An 18,485-nucleotide genomic window follows, 5' to 3' on the forward strand; every position below is an offset into this window, starting at 1 on the left:
GCCTCTCCCCCTTTTCCCATGGGCACGCTCCTGGAGAGGGAAGGGAGGGAAGTGGCCCTTCAGTGGTGCCTGTTGTGTTTGTACAGGCACTGCACTGAGCACCGTCGGCCTGGAAGGCTCTGACTGACAGCTCCGGCCTGTGGTGACCACTAGCTGCCTACCCCAATTCTGTTCAGGTGTGGATGCCTGGTCCTAGAAGATGGAGGGGGGGTGGGCCCAGCCCCACAGATGAATCTCTCAGCCAATTTGGGTAACTCCAGTGTTCTCAGCAGGGATTGCAGTAGGATGGGCCATCTGTGGCAGTTCTGGCCATTGAGACTTGAGGAAAAGTCTATTGGGGGTTCTCAGGAAGATTCTTCTCTCTTAAAAAGAGGAACAAGGAAGAGTGCCTCTGGACCTTGTTGTCTGCAATGCGGCCATTTGGGGACCAAGAAGAGAAATAGGCTGCTGGGAGAAGCAATGCATGGAGGCTGCCACAAGGGGGCTCCACAGAGCCACTGAATTAACCATCCACCAGAAACCACTGGTTCAGGGTGATGACGCCTCCCTCCCTCAGGATGTTTCCTTATGTGAGGTATTAACAGATGTTCTTTGCAACTAAAGACACCTAACTGTTTCATGAAGTTATTGTCACCCTTATTTTACAGAGGGACAAGAAGTAGCGAGAGCTCATAAGCCACTGACCCAAAGGCACACGGCTAATAATGGCCAGAATGAGAACACAGCTGAGCATGTCCAACCCTGAGCCCTGTGTCTGTCTTCCCTCTCCCTCCTGGACCTCCTCAGGACACTGCATACAGAAGGTACTTAATACATGCTTGTTAATGAACAAGCAGCCTTTCTGCTCAATCCTCCTGTGAAAGCTTCCCAGAGACTAGCTGTGGATTCTCTCAGAAACCGAAGCAGCCACCCACAGGCTGGCTCCTCAGCACCAACCAAGAGTCTCCATTTCAACCATCAGAGAAACTTCCCACACACTGGAGATGCACAACCCAGATCCAGAGCCAGGGAAATCTAGAAACCTGAACTACTGTGCCCTGGGGCCTCCACTTCACTATAGCGAGAAAAGCCACAATCTCTCTCACATGGCTGTGACTTCCGGATTGTAAAAGGCCTGAAAAAAATCAAAATTGGAGCACAATGCTAACTACACATTATTACCAAAGTGACCGGCCACCCCACACTGTGACTGCCCCACCTCTGTTCATGTTATAGTCTATATAATACCTTATCTCACTCACATACAACTAGGGAGAGAAGGAGGAGAAAAATGACTGAGCAATTACAGACGTTCGACCTTTCAGATGGAGTTATTAATTAACTGCCAGAAGTTGATGAGATGCAGCAGATCTGAAAGATGATAGACCAACTGAAGCTGATGCAGAGAGGGGAATTCAGAGTCACCCTTGGGACATTTTTCTCTTTCCAAGCTCTGTGCATCAGCAGCTGGACTGGAAAAATCATGTGTTTTGTGGCCCTGGCTTAAATCCTGAGTCCAGGCAAACTAATCAGATTCTTCATTTCAGGCTCCTCAGATGCAAAATGAAGATGAACCAATTATTCTTCCAACCAAACAGTGCTTAGTATGCTGCGAGCACTGTGCAGGACCAAAGGTGAACAAAAGGGGACATTCCAGGAGGGACACAGACATGGAATCAGAAAGTTACAACATGCATTAACACACAACATGCCTGCTGTCCTAATATGGGAGTCGTGGGGTGATGTGGCTGCCGAGGGAAGTGGGGGCTCACGTGAGGAATTGGCCAGGTGAAGCGGAGGGAGGGAGTCTGTGTGGACAGGAGTGAAGGAGCCTTCAGACAAGGTTTGGAGGTGAGAAAGAGCCTGGGGCGTTAATCCCCGGAACTGAAAAAAATTCAGGGCACTGGCCTGGAGAGTATGAGGAGAGGAGGGTATGAGGGGACAATGGTGAGAAATGAGGCTCAAGAGCCAAAGCTGGGCCTCGTCAACCAGAGGGAGGTGTGGACATCATCCTACAACAGTGAAGAGCAGAGAAGGGCATAAGCCAGATAGTGACGTGATCTGATTGTCCGCCGTGTAGAGAACCAACTCGAAAGGGTGAGACTGGGTGCAGGAGAACAAGCTGGGAGACTCCTCAGACATCCAGGTAAGAGATGGTGGAGCCTGCACCAGGGACAAGGCTGTGAGGCTGGGGCAATGGGGACAGGTAAGACAGATATTTAAGAGGTAGAATAAACTAGAGAGAGACGAGGAATAGGAGAGATGGCGAGGAAGGAGCCACATCAATTCTCAGATTTCTGGCTGAGACAACGGGACTTAGGCCTTACCAACCAGCACCTCAGAGGGAGTCACAGAGAGGCGGGTTTAGAGAGAAGACGAGGAGTTCAGCGACAGGGACAGTCCAGGTGTCAGACACTGTGAAAAGCCCAGGTGAAATAAACGTCTGCTCACCTGAATTCTAACAGGAGTTAGAATTCCATTCTAACTCATTCCAGGCAACCCAATTTGTATACCACATCTCATCAATTTTAATATGCACTTTTTTCACATCTTAACATCTCTGAAATCAGGATGTTTTAAAATTGATGGGTGATGTGGTTTAACTGGCAGTGTTCTTTCTTAGTGGTACATCTTACAATGGATGAAATCTTGGATTTGATGAAATACGATACTGTCTATCAATCTTAGAAGAAACCAGTACTTGAATGCCTCTCCTTAGGGGTTACAGCCTACCTAGTTCCAAAAAGAGTGAAGTAGCCTTTCAAAGGAGAGCTCATAGGACAGGATGATTTCTGTAAAAAGACAAAAACCACTCCCGGGATCAAATATTGGAAAAAAATCCCTGGAATGCCCTGCCTTCCCACATGAGGGGTTATCAGTTGGCCATGTTACACTGTAGATAAAAGCAACAGAAGGTCAGAGAAGGTCAAACAAGCTTCCAGAAGCTCCCAATCCTACAAGCTAAAACCAAAACCAGGAGACAGAATAGTTTGGGAAAAAACGGCAATAAATCAACTGACTTTCAGACAGGACAGAGATGGGTGTGTCCTGAGGGTCTCAAGAAAGACATCTTTTAAAAAGAGTGGACTTAGTGGAGGCTTGAGAGCTTCACTGCTGTTCTTCCCACAAAGAATCTGACGACAGACGAGGCCCGTTAACAGCTTACTGATATGTTCAAGGGCTTCATACATCTTTATTCAAGAATTAAATCAGCATCTCCTGTAACAAACAAAACATTCTGAGAGATCGGTCTGCATGCTTTCTAGACTTTTCTGTGGCCCAGCCACGTGTCTGAGTCCACACTTATTTTGGGAGAAGCCAGGCTGCTGCTCCATGCGGGAACCAGAGCCTCTCCAACTTTCCCCGAAGTTAGTCCTTCCCCCAGCAAGGCCCAGCGAGGCTCCCCACGGAGACGATGCACCGCCTGCCTCCTGCCGGGGGTGGGGGGCCGGGGCTCCAGGACCTGAGCCTCAGAATGCTACATCAGAAACTCCTAGGACCTTCATTTCTCTTCTGAAACTCTGCATCTCCCTGCCAGTCACCAAATGCTGAGTCATACCTTTCCTTCCAATAGCTCTGACCTTCCCCAGCCTTTGTAGCCAGGCTCTATTTGTGGCTAGTAATAAGAGCAATAATTATGGAAGTGGTCACACTAATAGCTACAATTAATAGCTTGCCATGTGTCATGCTTCGTTTATATTCTCTCAATTAATTCTCACAGAAACTCCTTGGGAACACTAATCCCACTTTATTAATGAAGTCTCAGGCAGTGAAGGCAGAAAGAGATGGCTCCTATGTCTTGGTTTAAAGAAAAAGATCTTTTTCAAGCCAGGAGTCAGGAGAGGTGGTATATTAGTGTTTGTTATATTATTCTTTATACTTCTATGTTTCCACAACTAATTTTTTCCATTTTGAAAAATGAGGCTGAAATTTACCACTCTGCAACCAGCCTAAAATTACTCTCACCTTCCCGCACCAAGAGCAGAGCATGAAGAGGTGGGGCTGGCCGCTGCCACCTCACACTGCGGGATGCCTTCACCTCGTCTGTTTTGACTACCTAAAGGCAGCCCCTGAAGGAGACACAAAGAAAAGAGAATAAACAAAAGGACCAGATTCAGGACACTCTTGTTCTCCAAGTACATGTGGCCAGAGGTCTTTAAATTGTTGGGCACAAACTCCATATGTTAAAAGTAATGATGCCAGCACTGAGTCAAGCACAAAGACAAATGGAATGATTTTCAAACCCTCTCCTGGCCACAGGGAAATTTATTAAGTAGAAAAGAAGACCAGCCAACTTTGCTGCATGGCATTTTTAAGAAAGACATGGGGGCCAGCCCCGTGGCCCAGTGGTTAGGTTTGCATGCTCCACTGTGGCGGCCCAGGGTTTCACTAATTTGGATCCCTGGTGCGGACATCGCACCCACCGCTCATCAGGCCACGTTGAGGCGGCATCCCACATGCCACAACTAGAAGGACCCACAACTAAAATATACAGCTATGTACTGGGGGGATTTGGGGAGAAAAGCAATTAAAAAAAAAAAAAGACAGACATGGGCCCTCAAAATCCCTCCCCTCAAACAACTCCTAAATAAAGTAGGAGTTGCTGGCACACTGAAAGAGTACTCACGAGAGCTACTGCAGTAACTTTAGAGAGGTCAAATGGGGGCCATAACAAAGAGTAGCATTTGAAAGTTTTTCTTGTGCATAAAACTTGTGGAATTTGGAAGTATTTAGATATACTAAGACTTTAGGTGTAATTTTAAAATATTTTAAATAATTATGAAGCTTTATCATTGCCATACCATTGCCTGCATGATCTATTAGTTTCATATAATTTATAAGTTGGAACTCTTAATGAAGAACCAAACTTCTAATTATCATGTATTCATAGAAAAACGTAATGTTTTACCAAAATGTGCTTTACAATATGACAGAGAATGAGTGGGATCTGCCTGTATGGTAACAACCACCTCAACTCCTAAATAGCCAGGAAAGCACAAAATGGTGCCATCTCTGGAAATCATCTGAAACCAAGGCCCTGAACTCAAGCGAAGGGGCCCATGTGTGCACTCCGAGTCCACTCACTTCTGACAGTTAGTCAGCAGAAAACCCTCGAAAATCATCTAGTCCAACTATTTCAGCTAAGCTAAGGAAACTGAGGCCAGGGGCAGAAGTGACATACCAAGTCTACAGAAGCTATTGACCGGGAATAAACTTCCCCACCCCTGGGCGATTAGAAGCAAACATGAGTGGCAGAGATTGGGTGGGGTGTGGCGGTTATACTCATGGCAGTGACAAACGGCAGCAGACGATGGAAGACAAGGCAGAAAAACTAAAGAGTTTATTACAAAATGATAATGGATCTTAAGAATAAAACATGAATCTGAGTCATTACAAAAAGGTCTCAATAAACATCTTATTCTCCATTAAAAAAAAGAAGAAGAAGAAGAAGAGAAGTACGTGATATATCTTAACATGGTTTCCATCAAGAATGTTTCACGAAAAACATAGAGCTCTCATTCACAGGGGTCAGCTCCAGGGTTCTGGAAGGTCTACTCCTGTGGCATGCCTTCATGCCCAAGAATGCTAGATAAATGTTATCTACACATCTCATGGATAATAAAGGTAATACTCTGAAGGCTAAAATAACCTGTATACAGATGGCAACTTATCTAAATGACCTGAAATAAAAATGACTGACTGCAAATAAGCCCTCAAAAAAGTACAGGACTTAAGCATTACTAATTACCACTCCCAAGGCCACATGTGTATCAGACAGTATCTTATCACTCTAATGATGCTGTGGGAGTCCAAAGACAGGCAGACGAGGTAGGTAAGAATTTATCACTCCGGAGTGAGGCAACAAGAATGCTAGCTTTACATGAGCTCCATCCCATGGCTGAGTCTTCCCTCCCCTCCCCTGCAGCTCACCTTTACCTCTTAGCAACAGAACAAGAAAGAGATGGCTCTGGGACAAGATACATCTTCCATTTCTAGACTTTAAATTTGTTCTTTGTCATGTTCCTGATACCCCTCTTGCCCCAAGCCTGGCCGTCCCTTCCCCAGCACCTCTACAATGAACAGGATTTCTGAATACCCTCCCAAGGTGATCTCATCCCCAAGTGCAGGCGCCTCCAAGCGGACAGACCTAGCTGTTCACATGCGCTTGCTCAGGAGAGCGCCTAGCCCACTGTGCACTCCCCAATACCCTCGCTGGGGACCCACAGTCACGCTCTGCCTTTACATTCTGTTCTATAATTTTAACTACTTGTATCTCAGCCAGCTTCTTTGCTTCACAGTCGCTTCAAGAATGATTTAGAGGAAAGAACGGGAGCTTTGGCACCAGAAAATACACTGTTGAATCACAGCTCCGGCACCCAGATTGAGCTCTTGGACTGAGAACGAGTCACTTCTCCTTGCTGAGCCTTAGATGCTCAAATGTGAAAGGAGATGGCCGCGCAGAGGAAATGAGCTGATGTCTATAAAGTGCCTGACACATAGTAGGTACTCAGCAGACGCTGGCTTCCTTCCTCTCCCTCTCTCCCTGTCTCCCCACTTATAACTGCAGCCTAAGCTTCTCTCTCTTCAGACTATCTTCTCCCGTCTCTACTCGCTGACTTTTCCCCATATGCTTCCTGTTGGCACTAGCTTCTACACCTGAATCACGAAGAGTGTTTGAAAAACCTATATTGAGAAATGTGATTATAGAGCATTGCCAAATTGTGGTTCTTGAAATAGAAATAACAAGACTGCGAAATAGGGCTGTGTGAAGACTGAGGGAACAGAGGCCCTTGGACACTCCCAGCCCTCCCGTCCCTCTTCCTCCTTATTTGTCAGACTTAGCAAATAAAAATGCAGGACGGCCAGTTAAATTTTATTTTCAGATAAACAACAAATATTTTTTGAATACGTCCCAAGCATTGCAGTAGAGAAGGAAAATGCCTCTCTAGCAAAGAAGAAAAGCACTAGAGAGAGGGAAATTAAGACCATGACTCTCAGAGAAAGAGGCGGCTATCCCTTCCACCTGCTGCCACCAGAGAGAGCTTAAAGTTCTCTGACCAAAAGGGAGTTCCTGCCAGAGTCCTGACTCAGTGGAGTCCTGGAGTCCAAGAGGCCAAGAAAGTGCCAGGAAGCAAGAGTCAAATAACAGCCACGGTCTTTCAAGTCCATTAAGCGTCAGAGCTGAGTGGAGAGGTGAATGGGTTTTGCAGACTGCAGTTGCCCACGCATCCTCAATGTTTATACAAAATCTGTCCACCAATGCTTGATACGTGAGTTTTATATTTTTCACTCATTCATTTTTTTAACAATTTTGTTTGATAAGCAACTGTATTTTGTATTTTATATAATCCTAAGAACGTTGGAAAAGAGGAGATAAGCTACCCATACTTAAACACAAATGAGTTTTCTCTCAATTGATTTGGATTTGCATTTTCTGTTTTAAAAGAAAAAGGGTGATATAATTACACATGAAAATGCACGTTACTATACAAACTGAAATATCATCTCTTGTCAGGATTATTGCAATAATCTCTCAATTGCCCCTGCTTCCACCAACCCAATCTCTTCTCAACCCAGCAGCCAGAAGGATCCTTCTAAAAACATAAGTCAGATCATGCTCTTCCCTGCTCAAAGTCTTCTGGTGGCTTCCCACTTCTCTCCAAGTAAGAGTAAAAGTCTTTCCCATGGCCTACAAGGTCCAACAGGACCTGTCACTCACTCCTTTTGGCCCCTCTGATGCAACCTCCTCTTGCCTAGCTTACTCAGCTCCAGCCACACTAACCTCTGCCTCCAACACTCTTGCCCAGCATACCCCTATCCTCACTCCCTTGCCAACTTCAAGTCTTTGCTCCCATGCCAACTTCTCCAGGATGCCTTCTCTGGCCACTTTTTCAAATTATCGTCTCCATTCTTGGCATGCCCTATCCCCCTTCTCTGCTACATTTTTCTCCATTCCATCGATCCCCATAAACTTATCACACATGTTACTTAATTGTACATTTTGTGTCTCTCCACACTAGAATATAGGCCAGAAATGTTGACATTTTGTTCACTGTAGCATCCCCAGCATGTAGAACAGTACATGGTACACAGTAGGCACTCAACAAAATTATTTATTGAATGATGAATAGACATAAGGTAAAAATAATGAGGAATTATACTCAGGCAAAATGTCTTTACTGAAAGCTAAACAATGAATAAATGTGGGGTTTTCTTCAAGACTTCCAAGTTGGAAACCAGCTCTTCGCCTGAAGCCCCTCACTTGCTCTCTTCTCCTAATCAGAAAATGATTAAGAGTCAGCAGGGCTTTTGATTTTCCTACTTCTGATATTGGTATTCATAAATCTAGGAGAGAGCATTCTCACTGTTGGCATTTTATAAATCATAAGATTGGGGAAAAGTACATATTTGCCTGAAGTAACATCCTTTTCAAGTGCTTCCCAAGTCTCCACCCGCAGGCTAAGAACAGTCAAGAAATTCCAGACTAAAGGATAACCTCCTCGTAAAATTTCACCACAACAGGCATTCAATAATGTTTGTTGACTGGCCAAGTTCCCAGCTGTCACCATTTTAACAAAGCTCCAACCGAACGACCTTTAAATGTGAGATGTGTCAAAATCCAAAATGCCAAACAGAATTCTCATTACCTCTCCACGGAATCTCTGATGAGCTGCTGCAAGTCCACCTCCTGCTTCCTCAGGGTTCCAAACGAAGACTGGCTCTCCCTGAGGCCTTTGCCTCCAAAGTTCAGCTTGACCTTCCCCAGTGCCGTCTCAATGGTCCCACTCACATGGTTTTCAAACTTGCCCTCGTATTTCACAAAGTCCGACTCCACGACCACTGGAGGGAACAAGACATGCAAAGGAATCTGATGATGACACGGCTATATCTGTGCCTTAGGTCACCTAGCTTCCTCAGCCTGCGGAGACCCATGGGAAACATGAGGTTTGCACTTAGACTGGAAAGCTGGCAGCCATGCTGTGCGTGTGCGCAAAGGAGAATGGCGCCAGCGTACTGGGTGCTGACTGAGAACATGGCGTGAACAGGTGGTCACAGGCTCTACTGGGTGCTTTTTTGTTTTCTCGTCTTTCAATTCCAATCTATACATATAGACAAGTGCACAAAAAGTATCTGTAGAGTTTATCAAATAATTTTAAAGCAAACATCTATTTAACTACTATCCAGGTGAAGAAATAGAATATTTTAAATGTCCACTTTTCCAGGATGAAGATAGTAAAGGGAACAGGCAAGGATGACACCTAAGCAGAGAGAAAATAGCAGCTCCTGCTCAGGATGCTCATTGGAGTGACCTGCCTTGGTATCTGGCAGGTTGGCCATCTGGACCTGTCCTTAGGCATCTTCCCTTCCCACCCACCAGTCTTAGAGAACATTCCCCCGGCAATCATTACCACCTCCATGCAAAGAATTCCCTTCCCATACTTATCTGTTTCTACCTGACCTCTACCCAGTTATTCAACTCCTTATCATGCAATTCCTTAGCTCTATCTTCCTGATAGTCAGTGGGCAGGCCCTTCCTCCCTCCCTCAAGCTCGATCCTGGAACACACAAGCTCCAGACTCTCTATTCTTCTTTCCTGCCTTCCCAGACACTATGGAAGATGCCACCACCTACCTGGTGTCCCAGCTTCAATCAAGTCCCCTGGGAATTACCATGTTCCTCATCTGGTCATATCCAGGTGATTGCTATCAGATTGTCTTCCAGATCTGCCCTTTGTAGCTGACACTAAAGATAAATATCTGACGATCTCATACCTGAACTGCCAAATTTCTCATGTCTCCAGATTCTTACTGTTCTCATTTTTTTTAAAGATTTTTTATTTTTCCTTTTTCTACTCAAAGCCCCCAGGTACACAGTTGTGTATTTTTAGTTGTGGGTCCTCCTAGTTGTAGCATGTGGGACGCCGCCTCAGCATGGCTTGATGAGCAGTGCCATGTCTGCACCCAGGATTTGAACCAGCAAAACCCTGGGCTGCCAAAGCAAAGCACATGAACTTAACCACTCAGCCACGGGTTCTCATTTTTAATCCAACCAAATACCACCATAAAAATAGTCTCAGTCATCATCATACCATCTACCTTTAGTCTCTTAGGAACTTCACACTTGGCCTTTTCCATTTCCCTCACCCAAGGCCCTCCTGGGTTCCTGGTTGTACTTCCTAAAGGATTCAACACCCTGTCAAGTCTGAAAGGCTTCTTTCCATCCATTCACTGCTCCTAACACCTGTATTTCTTTCACTCCAGTCTAGAAAACCCATTCTTCAAAAAGGGTTAGCAAACCCACAACATGACTAACAATAATGTACAACTGAAATCTCACAAGGTTGTAAACTATCATAATCTTAATAAAAAAAGGGGGGTTAGCAAGAACTAATCACCAATCGTTATTTTTGCAATTTACAAAGTAGGGAATCATTTCTACCACCACCACCAAAAATAAGAAGGCTGTGAAAATGCCCCCAATTCAAAGCCTTTTCCTGTCACATCTCGTGGAATACAAGCACTGTGGGAAACGCTTTGGGAAACGGCATAGAGCAGGTGTTAAGAGCTCAAGATTTTATCACTACCCTAATATTCCTAGCAGGGAGAACTTACCTAACATTCATCTTCCTGAACCTCAGGCTTGTCATATGTAATTTGGAGATAATTAATAATACCTACCTTATGGGTTCTGTTACAAGCTGATGTATGTACAGTGTGTAATACAGAGCCTGGCACACAGCAAGTGCTCCATCTACCCACTGGGTTTAGGCCAGAGCAACGGCATTTTCTGATAAACAGGACAGTCCTAGGTTGTACAAAGTGCTACAGACAGAAATTCTATCTTCAGGTCACAGTTCTCTTCTTGATGAGGCTCATTACCACTCCTGGAAACTCTGTCCCCAAGACTGGATGGACCCCATAGCAGGGGGAGACAATCAAGACTGTTTGTATATTACAAAAAGCCACTTTAGACACACCTCCAAAAAAGATGTCATTTGTGTACACTTTTGCATCATGAACTGCTGCTGGTGGAAGGGAGAAAGTGAGGAAACCAGCAGGCTGTCACTGGGACTGCCAACCACCAAGTCACCCTCCAACCTTCACAGCCCTGGGCAACACAGACGCTCCCGCGTTGTTGCAAATGGCAAAAAAATTAACAAAAGTGAAGCATCCTGAGTCTGCTCAGCAGACAAAGTAGAGGACACGTCTTATCACAGCCCTCACACCAGCGGGACACAGAACCAGGGGTGAGCCCTGGCCTCAGATGAGGAGCATATTTGGGACTTCTCCATCTGCAGTGACTACAACTGGCCTCACCCACCTAACGCACATCTTCATGATCTTTCAGGACACCACAAAACAGGCACTTCAACAGCACAGAGCAGTGAAATTCCAGCTACTCAGGGTTCCATGGTCTATTCTGTGAATTTTTTCTCTTGCCCCTGCTCATATTTAATTATTTCACAACTCCATAGAAGTTCTACCAGAAATCCAGGGGGGAAAAAATGAAATAAAATTGATATCAACTCATTTGCACATTGCTTAACAGCTCTGACAATGAGCCCGGCTGAAGAAAGCACAGGCTTGAATGCTGATCTGGAAGAAAGTTTAGAGATTACTTGGCAACTCAAGTTATCTCCTCTCTCTCTTTTCCTCTTTAATAAAGATGTAGTCACTAAATTAGAGAACTTTAGAGCTGAAAGAGGACTCAGACATCATTTAGCCCAATAATTAAGAGCTGACGATGCTTTCATATATCACCATGTTCCAAAAAGTAGTGTAGTAATGAGCACCAAAAGTCTTCAAAAAGTTCCCAACCTCTGGTCCAGTGTTACTATCTTTAAGAATCTATGCTGAGGCAATTGCTTAAAGGAAAAACAAAAACAACAATAAAAATTCGGACAAAAATGTTCATTGTAGCCTTAATTATTATGCACTACATTGAAATGGTTAAGCAAATTAAGGTGCATACATGCAAAGGAATATTATGTGTTTGTTGAAAACAGTATTAAAAAATATTTAAACCTATGAAGAAAAACTTAGATAAGGGTAAATAAAAAAAAAAAGAATATATAAAAATTATATATAGATTTTTCAAATTTTGTTTTTAAAAAAACCTGATGCAGAGAAAAAAAAAGACCATAATCCCAGTATTAACAGGAACACTTGATGGTGGAATTTTTGTTGATTTATTTTCTTCATGCCTTTCTATATTTTATAAATATTCTTCTGTAAGAATGAGTCTAACTCCATTTTTGATGTTTGACTGCTGACAGCTTTCAAGCCCACCACTTCCTCTTCCCTGTGAGACATCTGAGTAAGCTCGTAAGAAAGCTCAAGTGCTCCCTCCATTGGTACCGGCAGGAAGTTCAAACCTCGCAGGCCCCAACCCACATTGTAGAATGATGCTCACCCCACCTCCTAAACACAGTAAAAACTAAACCCATCTCCTTACCCCTCCTTCTCTCTAGCTGATTTTTGGACCAGGGTGGGAGACTACCCTGCTCTCCCCAGAAAGCTTCACTATGTGAGTAAATACAACTTTTCACAACCCCCTGACGGATACATGGCCTGACCAACCTCAACACCAAACCAAATTTTGCGTACCAGATCCATCCCACTTACGCTGACTGGACACAACACCTACGATGGGCATGTCTTACTTTTAGACCAAAAACTGCAATATTAATTTTTAAAGATTAAGCTATAACTTTTCACGTTAGGCCTACAGAATCTCGTTCATTTTAAGAAAGGACATGTTTTTAAGACAGTAGACAAATAAACAGGAGAATTCATTATAAGATAGCTCCTTATAATCACTCAAGACAACACATGTCTAGAAGAAGAATCACCTTGTGTCCTGGGACTAAGTGTAGAAGATACCCAAGGAAACATACCTGGACTCAGACACTGGGCTTCTGTGAGTACGTCTCCAAGGGTGACAGATAAAAACTGGTACTTGGGTCTCTGCCAGCACCAGAATCTCTTTTTTTTGGTCACCAGACTTAGAAGTTGAGACTTATCAGAGTCATTCAAGTTTGATACTGCAATCAGGTCACCTTCAGCATCGACTTCTCTAAGAAAACTTCTTGTTGCTTTGGCAAACATTTTGAGAGCTCTAGATTACCTGAAAAAAAAACAAAGTTACCCCCCAAATTAAAGAAGAAATCATTATTTCATGGCTTTTTTTCTAAAATTATTCTTATTTCTCCCTAGCATCAATCAGTATGTGTGAAGGAATACCTCTCCCTAGAAAAGCCTCTAGTTTGAGTTCAGTTGATATCAAGGAAATCAAATTTATATACTGAAAGAGACTATAACTGAGGATAGTCTAGGTTATGCTTCAGAAACAGATAACCTCCAAATCTCAGTGGCTTGTAACAATAAATGTTATTTCTTCATCACGCCACATGCCCAATAGAGGCCAGGAGAGCTTTGCTCATCATAGTCATTCAGGGATCCAGACTGAAGGGGCAGCCACCATCTGGAACATTGTCAGCCATCATCCAACAGGAAAGAGAGTTCTGGAAAGTGTCACACTAGCAATTAAATGCTCTGGCCCCAAAACAAAAGACCCCGAATTGCTAAGGCAATCCTGAGAAAAAAGAACAAAGCTGCAGGCATCACAATCCCTGACTTCAAAACATACTACAAAGCTACAGTAATCAAAATAGCATGGTACCGGTACAAAAACAGGTGCACAGATCAATGGAACAGAATTGAAAGCCCAGAAATAAAACCACACATCTATGGACAGCTTATCTTTGACAAAGGAGCTGAGGGCATACAATGGAGGAAAGAAAGTCTCTTCAACAAATGGTGCTGGGAAAACTGGAAAGCCACATGTAAAAGAATGAAAATTGACCATTCTGTTTCACTATTCAGCAAAATAAACTCAAAATGGATCAAAGACCTAAAGATTAGACCTGAAACAATAAGTCTTCTAGAAGAGAATATAGGCAGTACACTCTTTGACATCAGTATCAAAAGGATCTTTTCGGACACCATATCTCCTCAGATGAGGGAAACAATAGAAGAATAAAGAAATGGGACTTCATCAGACTAAAGAGCATGTTCAACGCAAAGGAAAACAGGATTGAAACAAAAAAACAACCCACTAGTTGGGAAAAAAATATTTACAAGTTATTTATCTGACAAAGGGTTAATCTCCATAATATACAAAGAACTCACACAGCTCAACAACAAAAAATCAAACAACCCAATCAAAAAATGGGCAGGGTACATGAACAGACATTTCTCCAAAGGAGATATACGGATGGCCAATAGACACATGAAAAGATGCTCATCATCACTAATCATGAGGGAAATGCAAATCAAAACTACACTAAGAAATCACCTTACACCTGTTAGAATGGCAAAACTAACCAAAACAAAAAGTGACAAATGTTGGAGAGGTTGTGGAGAAAAATGAACCCTCACACACTGTTGGTGGGAATGCAAACTGGTACAGCCACTATGGAAAACAGTACGGAGATTTCTCAAAAAATTAAAAATAGAAATACCATATGACCCAGCCATCCCACTACTGGGTATCTATCCAAAAAACTTGAAATCAGCAATTCCAAAAGTCCCATGCACCCCTATGTTCATCGCAGCATTATTTATAATAGCCAAGACATGGAAGCAACCTAAGTGCCCATCAACTGATTATTGGATAAAGAAGATATGGTATATATATACAATGGAATACTACTCACCCATAAAAAAGAATAAAATTGTCCCATTCACAACAACATGGATGGACCTTGAGGGTATTATGTTAAGTGAAATAAGCCAGATAGAGAAAAAACGAACTCTGTATGACTCCACTCATAGGTGGAAGTTAAACCTATAGACAAAGAGAACTGATTGGTGGTTACCAGGGGAAAGGGGGGGATGGGGCAGAGGGCACAGAGGGTGAAGTGGTGCACCTACGGCATGACTGACAATAATGTACAACTGAAATTTCACAAGGCTGTAAACTATCATAATCTTAATAAAAAGTTAAAAAAAAAAAATGCTCTGGCTCCAAACTAACAAACATCATGTCCACCCACAGTTTGTCAGAACTAGTCACAGGGCCTCAGCCAATCAGAATGGTCAGGAAATACTATCCCACCAGGTATCTGGATACACACGCTGACTGCCGCAACCTGTATCTTACTTATGACCACTTCTCTGACGGGTCAAATACGATTTTTCTCTACACTGTGTGATTTCCCCTATTCATAAATGAGAAGTAACTGGCTGTTACTTTTTAACCCAGAAATGAAGGCACAGTCATTCTTCAGCCAGAGGGAAAAAGAAGAAAGAGACACATCGGAAGATATAAAAGTACTGTATTCAGTGGAAGAAGCATTGACTCCTGAATAAAAGGTGTTAGAACAACTGGCCGATGGTGTGGGAACAATACAGTCAGATCCCTATCTCATGCCAAACACAACAGCAAATCCTCAATGGGCTAGAGGAGTTTTTGAGGAAAAAGGAAACCATAAAAGTACTGTAAAAAAATAGGCAAATATTTGTACAATTGTAGGATGAGAAAGGCCTTTTTTTTTTAAAGATGGGCACCTGAACTAACAACTTGTCAATCTTTTTTTTTTTTCCTTTTTCTCCCCAAATCCCCCCAGTACATAGTTGTATATGTTAGTTGTGGGTCCTTCTAGTTGTGGCATGTGGGACACCACCTCAGCGTGGCCTGATGAGCGGGGCCATGTCCGCGACAGGGATCCGAACCGGCGAAACCCTGGGCCACCTAAGCGGAGCGCATGAACTTAACCACTCGGCCACAGGGCCGGCCCAAGAAAGGCCTTTACAAAGGCGAACGGCAAATTGAGAAAATACTTGTAATATTTATAACAAAGAACTAGCATACTTAATATATAAAAAATCTTTAACAAATCAAGTTTTTAAAATACTGTAGTAGAAACATGAGTAAAGGTTATAAACAATTCAGAATACATAAACTGCACATAGCCAAATAGATATATATGCATGAATATATACATATGCATACACACACACATAAAATCATTATTACTCCAAAAAAAAGCACAAATAGAAATAAGATTTTTTTCAACTATCCACAGTCAAAGGTTAAAATGTCTAATGGGTAAGAACTGTGTTTTGTTTGTATTTGTACCCTGGTGTCTGGCAGTCACTTGGATAACAAAATCATAGAATTTGAGAGCTGAGAGTAACCCTGTATGTTAACTAGTTCAATCCACTTTCTTTAACATGAATCTCCTCTAGGCATCAGAAAACATTTGTCTTACCTATCACTAGTTCTTCTCTAAACTACCTTTTCTTAGATTCTTGTGTAGCTACCTAACCCTGTCCTTGTAGATTAACAATAGAATGAACATTCAAGGGAGTGATTCCAAAACATTCAAAAAGTTCCTTTCGGATAAACAGTGAACTGCAAAGAAGGAAAACTGATTACGCTCAGCCTCTCATCTCTAACTAATCTCTCACCACACTACACATAAGGATCTGGCATGCAATGGAGCACTCATTTATCCATTTATCAAAACATTTCTTGCATCATTCATTAATTATTCTTAAGTGCCCAATATACCCAGGTACCATGTTTAAGCACTTAGGATACAGAGACAAAAAGTAGTCTCTCTCCTTAAGGAGCTACTGATTTGGTGGCCAGATGGAGAAATAAACAGCTAAGTTTTATTGTAGATATTGACACAGTTTGCTACAAGGAATGAACCAAGTAAAAGGCACCTAAATCAACTGGAGAGAAGCACAGGGTCCCAGAAGTCGTCCTGAAGTACACGGCATCCAAGCTGCATTTTGTGGGCGCAGTAGAAGCAAGCAGGCAAAGGAGCAGCAATCACAAAAGCCCAGCATTTGCAGGAGGTAGTGGAGGGCTAGGGAAGATTATGCAAGGCAACATCTGTGACGAGTAGGCTCGTGATGTCCAGGGGACATCACTCTGTGTTGAGATGCCATTACCACTTCCTTGACAGATCTGTGGAATTGCTTTTCAAGGTCTGGGATTGGTTCCTGCACTGGAGTGCAGGGTTCTAGGGTGAGGAAGGGCAAGTGACAAGGATGAGGAGGCCTCAGTCCAGGTCCTGAAGGTCCGTGCCTCCCCTGCTTGGGGGCCAGTGCAGCAGGAGCCATTGGAGGGGTTGTGTAGGGAGCAATGTGATCAAAGCAGTCACTTAGAAAGATCTTCTGAAAGCAAAACAGGAAACCAGCTGGAAGTGGACAAGATTAGAGGCAGACAACAAAGGATGATGCTGACCTGTGTTGGTAGCATAAGGATAGAAAAGAGGCTGGTTTGATGGTTTCCTCAGAACTCCGGTTGTTGGAGGTGAGGGTGGTGATGAAACAAGACACTCCCTAGGATGGCCTCCAGGTATCTCAGGTTAGCTATTGAGATGGAGACGCCAGTCACCAAGAGGGAATTCGGGAATTTGGGAGGATGGAGGAAGCACACTGGTGGGGAATGTAAGACAGTGACTGCTGAGAGTGTGTCTAGGATAAAGTGCAAGATTTATTTTGCCTAACAGAGGAAAACAACTTTTAACAAAATAAAGTCTCCTCAATGACCTGTAGGAATTCACCCTGCTTGTCCAAGAAAAGAGCAGCAGCAGAATCTGCCTCGGTTTACCATTGGGGTCAGGATCTCCGTTTTTTATGGTTTCTGTTCTTTTCTGCGACAAACTGAAAGGGGCATCACTAACTTGCCTTCAGATTAAACACGTTTCTAAAGAAGCCAAATCAGCCTGGCCATTAAAAAACAAAACAAAACATAACAAAACATAACAAAACCCATCTGCTGTGGGCGGCACAGCCTTAGCAATGACATCAATCCTCCCCAGAGGGATTAAAGAATGAAGAAAGGAAACATCTAAGTTAATTTTTCATGTTTTTTTTTTCAATCTAACATCAAACACAGCCAATTTGCCTCCTTGACAAGGTAGGTTGCTTTAGGAAGAGTTAACGGAGGGTGGCTTCGCGTTGTAGGTCTTTATTAGAATCAGGCTTATTCAATCGAGGAACTCTTTGAGAATATTCTCCTCATGAAGCTAAAATTAGAGGTTTCCTTTTTATTGTTATGTTTGAATACATAATACATTTAAATGGCTCAAGTATCTAGACTATGTAAAAAAATATACACCAAGAAATCCATTCCTACTCAGGTCCCATCTACCCTTTCACCTCTCTCTCCTTCGATATATTATCTTCATGTTTCCTTATACAAATATAAGTAAAAAGGGGTCTGCACACTGTTCTGCACCTTGCTTTTTGTCTTGGAACAATAGATCCTGGAGATCTTTCCATGTTAGTGCCTTTTTCTTTACAGCGGCATAATACTCCATCATGTGGATGTACCATTGTCTATTTAACCTGTCCTGTATTGCCGATCACTTGGGTTATTTCTAAATTTTGGTTATTATAAAAATGCCACACGAAATACTCCTGATTGTATGTCTTCTTCACACATAGGCAAGAGTCCTCGAAGGGAGATTTCTAGAAGATCAA

The 18,485-nt window shown here is 43.0% G+C and overlaps 1 protein-coding gene across 2 annotated transcripts in view; it reads right to left on the minus strand.

The window, feature by feature from the left end:
- The window catches only part of GSDME (gasdermin E), a 63,512-nt gene that overhangs the window by 41,091 nt on the left and 3,936 nt on the right, over positions 1–18,485 (minus strand). For both annotated transcript variants that reach the window (XM_070616032.1, XM_070616031.1), the window contains exons 2-3: positions 12,878–13,107; positions 8,628–8,820 (exon numbers count right to left, since the gene is read on the minus strand). In XM_070616032.1, coding sequence (XP_070472133.1) covers positions 8,628–8,820; positions 12,878–13,088 — 404 coding nt within the window. In that variant the 5' untranslated portion in view covers positions 13,089–13,107. The remainder of the gene's footprint in view (positions 1–8,627; positions 8,821–12,877; positions 13,108–18,485) is intronic.

Source organism: Equus przewalskii, chromosome 4 (assembly GCF_037783145.1).
Source record: "Equus przewalskii isolate Varuska chromosome 4, EquPr2, whole genome shotgun sequence".
Classification (NCBI taxonomy): domain Eukaryota; kingdom Metazoa; phylum Chordata; class Mammalia; order Perissodactyla; family Equidae; genus Equus; species Equus przewalskii.